General features: G+C 38.4%; 1 protein-coding gene across 2 annotated transcripts in view; it reads right to left on the reverse strand.

Annotated features, from left to right (window-relative positions):
• pgap1 (post-GPI attachment to proteins inositol deacylase 1) overlaps positions 1-10,067 on the reverse strand; it is a 348,101-nt gene extending 338,034 nt beyond the window's left edge. For both annotated transcript variants that reach the window (XM_039755984.1, XM_039755983.1), the window contains exon 1: positions 9,839-10,067. In XM_039755984.1, the coding sequence (XP_039611918.1) occupies positions 9,839-9,967 (129 nt within the window). In that variant the 5' untranslated portion in view covers positions 9,968-10,067. The remainder of the gene's footprint in view (positions 1-9,838) is intronic.
• Between the last annotated feature and the right edge of the window lie 333 nt (positions 10,068-10,400).

The following is a 10,400-nucleotide window of genomic DNA, read 5'->3' on the forward strand; positions in this document are numbered from 1 at the left end:
TCTGCTTGCAGCAGAGCTACCTGGATATTGTCTTGTGCTTCTTTCAAAACTCTCCAGCAGCATCCCTTGTCTGGCACTGGGTACAGCTAAATCACTGGGTTTCGGATGTGAATCTTTGACATTTCCCCATTTCTTTATGACGGTCAGGATGCCTGGTTTTTAAATGTTTAAATAGGTTGCTTGTATTGCCACTGTGTTGCACCAAGTTGTTGCACACACTGCATTAGGCTACATTTTTTTTCAATTTGTTAAAAAGTAGCACCATACAACGATGCACTTTCGGTCAGGCATTGTCACACACTGTGCATTTACATGAGGGGTGGGGGTTTATTAGATTCTTTCTTGTGTCACAGTGCATCAGTTCATTCCAGTACATGTGAGCGGAAGGTGCGGAAGTAAAATTTTGGGTCTTGGCCAGGAGAATCTTGTCACTGTATCTTAATTGTAATTAATATTTTCTCTTGGTACTTGATACCAAATGAGTACTGTTTGAGTATCAAAGTATTACCGTGGTATCAATCTGCCCATCCCTAGCATTCTGTGCATGTGAAATTCACAGCTGATGTTATCCTTTTATTCATCTTAGTGGAAGTGATGCCTTGATTGTAATGCTCATTTTTATTAATGTGTTACTTGTGAATTATTGTGTTCAGTACATAGTAATGACTTGTGTGTTTTATGTATTCTTACTAAAGAGAACGCTGTTGGTATACTGAACCCCAGTTCTTATTAATAAAGTGTTTTAAAGAGATTTATTGCATTTCATTATTATCATGCACAAATGGTGCAGACTCAAACCAAACCCAACTAGTGACAAACAAAGGTGGTAGCAGCAAATGTTTCTATGAGACAGTAAGCATCTGCTCGTGTTATTACAATACTTTGGAATTACAATAATGTACTGTACATTTAAATACAAACATATATGGTACATTTAGAAATCAAAAAAAGCTATAGGTTCTGTCGCTGGAATATTGCCCCAATGTTGCTCCTGCTGAAGGAGTCAGCACCCATCAGAATGTTTGATTGCACAGTATGACTGGACATTTACATAAATGTCCTTTAAAAGGAATGACCGGTGTATTGATGATATGAATGCTTTGTAGTTTACATAGTCAGCCTGTAATTAGCTTGGTGCTGCCATTATTTGTACACAAATGCAATGTTTTGCACCTATGAAATTTGGTAAGCTTAAATAACATTATTTTCTGTCACTGATAGGACTTTGGATAAATGCATTTTACTGAATTTCATTTACCAAAAAAAGTCAAATTGATAGAAATGGTTTGCACACTCGTCAGGCATGTTCTGCAGCATATAAAGTTGTTTTTTGCAATTCTATAATCATTAGGAAATGCCAATTGATTTGTGCTATGCTTAAACTTTGTTATAGACAATCTGAGCTCCTTCATCAATCGGATTTTCAAGGAATAGATGGGCCTTGGATGATACTACAGGGATGCACGGAATGTAACCACAAACATATGTATGGAAATCATCATCATGAATACCAGATAACAAATTATCTTCAGTGTTTCTATTTTACTACCATATTCTCAAGTACAAATAATTTTGTATTTTTAATATTTCACTAGTGGGAAAAAAAACCACAATATGGTGTGGTATATGGCCAGCCAGTCATCCCGGCCAATACCCCCAGGCCGACACAGGGAGCCCTCGCTGTGACATGGAGATGCTCCAAATTCCAGCAGGGCATCATGGACTATGGAGTTTTCATCCACAGCCCTGCTGGATAACATCGGGACCACCAGGGGTCGTGGCAGGGAGACCCAAAGACTATTATTTGCCCTATGCCCCAGAAGTACGTCCGAGTCACATGGACAAAAGGAATGACGTGCTTCCGGGGTGAAGAAAAAGAAGAGTTTTTGATCTGACCCGGGTCACGGACTATAAAACAATTGTGGGAACTCCCAGACAATGAGCTGAGCTGGGTGGAAGGGTGGCAACGCGTCTGGGAGTGGTGGAGAGATTATTATTGTGTATTTGTGTGAATTTATTGAGTATAGTGGAGAGGAGGGTGCTAGTGCACTGTATTTGTCCAAATAAAGAAGATTATTGGACTTTTACCTGGTGTCTGACGTCTTGGAGAAGGGTTTAAGGGAGCAATAGCGCCCCCTGTCACAATGGACTATTATAAAAAAAGTCAAATGGATGTTTTTAATGAGGTATGCAATTGAATCTGTATTACTTTACAATGTACATATAAATACTATCATGATTTGCATCAAAAATGACTTTCTTTCTAAACCTTATTTGTGCTGGTATTTTAAAAGCTCTAGTATGTAACGACAGGAGAACACCACAGTTGATCTTAGAAAACCTTTAAGTGTGGCATTTTTTTCTCATACATCATACATCTCTGCACTACATGTTTATTTCTATAGAATTGGTACTTTTTATATGTAACAATTTTAACATTATGGTAAACACCTTTTTAATTACTATATATTTTCCTTCTGTCTCTGAAAAAAGGCAATGGGGCAAATGACATCATTGTTTAAATGTGACAGTATTAATTCTTGGCATTTTTCAATAGATAGTATAGCCTTTAATGTTTGACCACTTTGCAACATCAGATTATACGATAGTGTAACATTTCTCATCCAGCTGGAATTTCATGAACTCTCAATCCAAAATTCTCTGTTAAGCTTCATCTTTAGTCCGATACAAACATGGCTAAGACATGATGCTTAGTTGCCTCTGTGACCAAGCATAACCTGCCCTAATCCTCAATTACATGCAAAGCCTCTCTTTGCCATGAATATGAATTTAATCCCAAAAAAACTATTTCCACTGCATTTCAGCCATGCCACAAAAGGGCCTGCTGACATCACTTCAGTGATCCGGTCGTTAGCACAGGTGAAAGTGTGCTGATTAAGTTACAATAGAGAAGTTCAGTTATTGTGAAGGCAGCTTCGGGGCACCCAAGAAAGTCCAGCAAGAACCAAAACCATCTCCTAAAGTTGATTCAGCTGCGGGATCGGGGCACCACCACTGCAGAGCTTGCTCAGGAATGGCAGCAGGCAGGTGTGAGTGCATCTGCATGCACAGTGAAGCAAAGACTTTGAGGATGGCCTAGTTTCAAGAAGTGCAGCAAGAAGCCACTTCTCTACAAGAAAATCATCAGGAACAGACCGATATTCTGCAAAAGGTACAGGGATTGGACTGCTGAGGAGTGGGGTAAACTCATTTTCTCTGATGAATCTCCTTTCCGATTGTTTGGGGCATCTGGAAAAAAGATTGTCCGGGGAAGAAAAGGTGAGCGCTACCATCAGTCCTGTGTCATGCCAACAGTAAAGCATCCAGAAACTGAATGAATGAATTTTAGGTAAGTAATTGAAAATGGAATTGATTCTGACACCTTAGCAGGATAGATGATAAACAAGAAAAAAAAAAGTTATTTGTATAAGACCACAGCCCCCTTTTTATATTATTACTAGCGACTAGGAGCCCGATCGAATAGGGCTACAAATTCTACATTTGTGAAATCCATACTTTCTCTGTAAAGAATTATTTGTTTTTTAAGTCCTTGAAATGATTTTGCTATCATGGCACTGATTTGTTCTTAAAATAGACCTTTTTGGCCAATGTAATGAAGAGGTTCCTATTTAAAATGGGGCTGCGAGACGTGAACTCAGCTCCTCGGCGCACCTCATTTGATTTTTTCCGGCAAACAAATTTTCAAAACAAACCATATTTTACGACTCTAATCAGAGTCGGAGTAATTATGTTGGCGTGGTCATTTTAGATCTGAGATCAGCTAAAATTTAAACTATGACCATTGTTAATACCCAGCCGTCCTCACTCAGTTTGCCAATAGATGTCAGAAGGATGGATGCCAAAACCGAACTGCCCAAAGATAGATTTCGACGTACCAAGCAAATGGCGATACGTTCTAAATTATTTATGGTTCCGGAGCTGTCAAAGGGTGTATAATGCCATATCATATTGGATACAGGTATTTCTAAGGCCTGTTCCTTAGTAACAGGATTACCATTTTCCTCAAGCACTAGTTGTATACAATAATACAGTAATCCCTCCTCGATCGCGGGGGTTGCGTTCCAGAACCCCCCGCGATAGATGAAACTCCGCGAAGTAGAAACCATATGTTTCTATAGTTATTTTTATATATTTTAAGCCCTTATAAACTCTCCCACACTGTTAACATTATTAGAGCCCTCTAGACATGAAATAACACCCTTTAGTCAAAAGTTTAAACTGTGCTCCATGACAAGACAGGGATGACAGTTCTTTCTCACAATTAAAAGAATGCAAATATATCTTCTTCTCTTAAGGAGCAGAGAATTTCAGAGAGAGAGAGAGCGCTCGCAAAGAAAAGCAAACAATCAAAAAATCAATATGTGTGCTTTTAAGTTTGCCGCAGCATTTTTTAGAGGAGCGTCAGTATCTTCTAAGCAAACAGCCTCTGTGCAAACAGCACCTCTGCTCACACCCCCTCCGTCAGGCGCAGAGAATGTCAGAGAGGGCGAGATAGAGATATAGACAAGCAAACAATCAAGCACCGCACGGGAAGCATATCTTATAGCATTGAGGAGTTTTAGTTAATATGTAATACATGCTCTGATTGGGTAGCTTCCAAGCCATCAGCCAATAGCGTCCCTTGTATTAAATCAACTGGCCAAACAAACTGAGGAAGCATGTACCATAAATTAAAAGACCCATTGTCCGCAGAAATCCGTGAACCAGCGAAAAATCCGTGATATATATTTAGATATGCTTACATTTAAAATCCGCGATAGAGTGAAGCCGCGAAAGTCGAAGCGCAATATAGCGAGGGATTACTGTATACATGTTTTCTCCCCCTGGTGGATGATCTATGCATCACAGGTGGCAAACACAACTTTTTCCAAGAATCCAAGATGGCTGCAGGCAAGGTGGAAGTTAGCTCCGTTTTCAAGTGATAAGATGCCCTAATTTTAAAACAGTTTCAGTAAGTAAAATGAAAAAAATGTGATATTTCAAAATAAGTCTTTACTAGGGTGAAACAGCTCATAACTTAATTTTTTATTAAATATTTTATAGAAAAACCATCAGGAAAATGTGTGAATCAAATATGATACTATGGGTTGTGACAGTAGGGGGCAGTAGCGCTCCCTTGAACCCTCAGGTACCACGCCAAACACCAGGTAAAAGTGCCACAATCATTCTTTTGTTTTATTATAATTATGTGCACTAAACACCCTCCACTCCACACTACTCATAAATAACCACAATACTCCAATAACAATAATCAATCCTCCACTCCCAGATGCATTGCCCTCCTACCACCCAGCTCAGCTCGCCGTCTGGGAGCTCCCTCAGTCCTTTTATATTCCCTGACCCGGAAGTGTTCCCATTCCAACAGTCCACAAGTCCTTATTCCTTCCGGGTCAGGGTAAATAATGCTTTTCTTCACCCTGGAACCCCGTCACTCTTCCTGTGACGAACTTCCGGGTCATAGTGTGCAAATGAGTCCACTGGCCTCCCGACAGCGACTCCCAGTGGTCCCCAAGGTATCCAGCAGGGCTGTGCATAAAAACTACATAGTCCATAAAGCCCTGCTGGAATTCCGGGCCCGTCCATGCTCTCGGGAGAGCTCCTTCTGGCGGCCTGGGAGTGAGGGCTGGAATATGAAGCCGGCCATCCACTACAGAGTATATAAATGTATTTCATGGGTCAGTGCATCGGTTGTTGTTTTAGTGCATTTCTTGATTAAATTTGTATTATATGTACAGAAATTCAATCTGCACTAAATATATTATTCAATTTAAGCTTGAGTATTTCTTGAATATGACTTGAAACGCCTGGGGCCTCATGTATAATACCGTGTGTAGAAGTCGCACTATAACATGACATAAAAACAAAAGCCAAAATGTGCTTACACACAGAAAAATCCAGATGCAGGAATCTGTGCGTACTCCAACTCCCGCGTTCTTCTGCTCCATAACTCCCGGTCAGCGTGAAAAGTAACGCCTGTGCACACGCCTTCTGTCCCGCCCCAAATCCTCCCAGAATTACACCTCTTTGAATATGCAAATCAATATAAATTGCTCTTAAGCTCAGCCTTCTGTGAAAAGACAATGGGAAAAGCACGGGGGAAAATATTAGAATTTCAGCGAATACCAAGTGGAGGCAAAGGAAAAACATACTATTTGTTGGTTTAAACCGTGGTATAATCAACAAAAGGAAGTTGATCGAGTGACATAGCGTGTTGGAGAAACTTGAAAGCTCATGTTCACAAACTCACACAGTGCCCGAAATAAAAAAGAACTTGTCAGATTTCAAAGTCGCCGTGAAAAGGCGAGTTGTAGCCCACTGTCTGAGTGTCATATGAAAGCTTATTAGGGTACAGAGGAAAAAAAAAAAAAGGCACACAGTGGGAAAAAGCACGAAATGTCAACTTCAATCTCAAAGTTTCCACTTTAATCATGTAGTTTATTTTGTCATTAAAGTAGATCATCATAAACTTCATCTTAAAATTGTTTAACCAGTTTCTCAAATCACATCGTAATTAAAGTAGCACGTTAAATGCTTTGTTTTGTATGTGATCTTCTATGTGCTCTATGTTGTGTGTGAATCACTACTTGCTTCTTAAACCGTCTCTCTTCCTCCGACTGGACACAGAATCCATTACATTCGTGATATTACAGCTATCTGAATAACTAAAAATACGGAGATGTATACGTGATATTTTCATGATGATAGGAGTTAAAGCACGTTATTAAACTTGGGTTTTACGGCGCAGTGATTGTGCGCGACCCTCGATGAAATTATTTATTCCAGCAGTATTCAGGGGCGGCTCTAGGCTTGTGGCGGCCCTGGGTAAAGAAACAATCGGTGGCCCCTTCGCCCACCAATGTCAATATGGTATCTTATGCACGGTGGATGGCCACGTCCATTGCGGACACTGCATTGCCTCCTCGTGCTCATGACACAAGCGTTTAACTTTTGTCAAAATTTTCCACTGCGTTTTTAGCTGTGTCGTTATTTTCTCTCTGTTTTATATTCAATATATATTGACGTGGCCGCCCCTGCAATTCTTGCTTTTCTTTCTCCAAGTAACCGATCGCCACACAATCAGCTCTGTAATAGACGTTAAGCCATCTGTAAACTTAGAGCGCTGATTCTTTAAAACGTTTAAGGAAAATTGAAATATCTTCGTAGTACAAGTTTAATTATTGTATCCTTCACGCCAGTCCCAGTGAAGAATATAGATTATTTAAATGAAGTTAACGTTTTATCTGTATAATATAATAAACATATTTTGCTGCATTTCATCTTAAAAATGATATTGTCATCCTATGTAAATACGCGCTTTATAAAGTGGCTCAGGTTGTGTAAAATTGTAACTGTAGTGCAAGTTTACAGTGGGATGATTGTACTTATAAGTACAAACAGTTCTACGAGGAGCAATTGATTAAGTGCATTTAAAGTTCTTGGTATGAATCTGTTTCTAAACCACGAGGTCCATACAGGAAAGGCTTTGAAACGTTTTGCCGTGGCAGAGACAGCGTGTGCTTGATACTGCATACCGATAATTCTCTTTCCGATCAGCTGCTGCTATGATTCCCCACTCAGATACAGTGATATAAATACTCCGAGTGGTGCAGCGAGAGTAATATGGAAAAAAATGATCCGCTGTGGCAACTCCTAACAGAAGCAGCTGAAAGAAGAAAAAAAAAAAAAGAAGGTGCAGTGAGAGTAACAACGCTAAAGCAGTTATGGTATTTGGAATACTATGGCTATTCCTTGGACCATTATATTGTTACAAGTTAATTACAATCAGATGCATTACACTAATAAACAATATGCGGTTAGTTTCAGTGTATTTATAAAGCCACGTCAGAAAAATAAAAAAGTAACCACACAGGAACAGTAGCACTGCTTTGGCGCTGGGTGCCACCAGTCTGCAAAACCGAGCGGAGAACTTGCATACGACAAGGTATGAAGTACCGTGGAAAAGTGCGTGGCTTTATGCCAAGTGTAGGTTTTATACATTGTGATTTGAACGTGGAAAATTTCTTACACAACATTTCTGTGCGTACGCACCGGTTATATGAGGTCCCTGGTTTTTCAAATGTGATACAAAAAAAAAAAAAAAAACATATTTCCAGGTCATAATTGAAAATTTTTTTTTTGAACTCTCAAAAGGATCCAATAAACAGTTCAATCCTAAAAAAAATGAATTTTCCGACTATTCATTCATATAGTAGGCTTTATCGGGTTAAGTCAGTTTACGATGTTAGTCCTGGAAAGTACACCCCACCAAACCAATGTTCCAAAAACCAACCAAACTTACTGTTATCTGCTCGAACCAACACCGACTTACTACACTCTGCCGTCCAGCCGTGTCACTGAAGCATTCAAACATTCTTGGCCAATCATGCAACACTGCCACGTTATGTTCTAACTACAGAGGCAGAGTCCCATTGCATGGTTCTAAATTGTATTGAGTCGAGGTATTGACACGAACACCACACTTAAGGATAGCATCAAATTATATATAATGATATACATAAAATGCAGAGAATAAAGAGACATGTCAAAACACTTATAGTTTAGATACCTGGTGCAATCTTGAACCGTTAAAAATATATCAGTAAAAAGACTTACAAATGGATGTGTGCAAGAATACATTTTTAGAATCTTAGAAAAGAAAAAAATACTAAGAAAATCATTTTTAACAAAAACGTACAGTAATTAGGTAAAGAACTCTGTTAAAGATAAGAGTTGGCTTCTGATTAACAGCCTGCCTGTAAAAACACCCAACTGACACCACACCACTCAAAAGAAAAAAAGTATATTCATGTCTAAAGCTGCAATAAATTTACAGAAAAAAGGTTCCAAGATATGGTACTCGGGACTAAAAGGTGTATAGGATTTTCTGAGATTAACTGTCTTTTGTTTAAAAAAAAAAAAAACTCATTTCACTTTATTAAGAACTAAACCAAAAAAATAAAAAAGTGTGCTGCTTCTATACACATTAAGTTTGGTAGACCAGGGGGAAATTTCTTTGCAGGAGGAAAAGTACAAACATTAAGCACTGTTATACAGATATAAGAAAATAAGAAAAGACACAATAACTGACAACCAGTGTTACCATAAGTACACACACAAGAGATGTACAAAGATAAATAAATTACTTTTAATAGTGTGCAAAGTAATCATTTAGAACTTAACAGCATCCCTAAAAGTAACAGAATTAAAAATGCTTACAGGTATTGAAATAAAAGTTTTTAAAATCATTTTTTGTTTACCCTTGCAAACCTAAATCTGTATGATGGTGACAACAGCTGAAATTTAGGGAAAAAAAGAGAACTATTGTCTGTCTGAGTTTTGTTGCCCTTGTTTCTATCCTGATTGTGATACAGTTAGGTGACAGAGGGCAGCTCCAAACCAATAAAATTACTGCTGTTCACTCTTGAGGTATATAAAGGTAAATGTAACAACAAATTCAATAAAAGACATAAAAAATGTTATTATGGTTTTGTCCACTTTAAAATATTTACTGAGAGATAGATGTTTAATAAGTCTCCAGTTACAATACATTGAACAATTTTGTATGTTAAATTACGGGTTATCAAGCATCTCAATAGACAGGTCTCGAATTATTTGATGAACCTGTAAAAAATAAATCTACGTTTTACAAAGACACATGGAAAAGCACGAGACCGAGATCGACTATGCCTGCTGGCTCTACAAGGTTTTCTACCAATAACACCTTACAGGTGCCACAGTATTTACTAAGCTCAACAGAGGCGAAAACTTTCTTATGTGATATTTAAATAATGAAAGCAGTTCATCTGTTGCTGCTCACCTGGTACTCTGGATATTCAAACATGTAGGTCATACTACACTGATTGTCTTCGAAGCCGAAAAACATTTCTCGAATTCCAATGAGAAGTAAAACCACCGTCGAGGCGTAGATTACCGTTGCTAATTTCATAGTTTTTCTCTACTTTTATACAGAACCAGGGAATGGTCAAAAAAACCCAAATGCATTAAATTCACGACCAAGTACAAATGAGCAAATCTATACTACATTACTCGACCCTGAATTAAGTCATTTGACGAATCAGATTACGGAATTATATTAAGTAGCCAATAGAGATCCTTCTCCGGAAGGCGGGCTCTTATGGATTCTGTCGGTGACGTATTCAAAAAGCGACATGCATTGTCCCTTGTTGAAATCTAGTCTAACTGTTCTGTTTTGTTTCCCGTCTTGGAAACAGCTTACATAATGACCTCTATTTTTATTTCTCAGAGCCCATATAGTTTTTGGTATGAACATCATTCTTACTTTGATAACTGTTGTTTTAATATGACCCTTTTTACTAAACTATCCATATTTTTAAAATGCACAGGCTTTAAGAATCAAT

Source organism: Polypterus senegalus, chromosome 6, assembly GCF_016835505.1.
Source record: "Polypterus senegalus isolate Bchr_013 chromosome 6, ASM1683550v1, whole genome shotgun sequence".
Taxonomy (NCBI): domain Eukaryota; kingdom Metazoa; phylum Chordata; class Cladistia; order Polypteriformes; family Polypteridae; genus Polypterus; species Polypterus senegalus.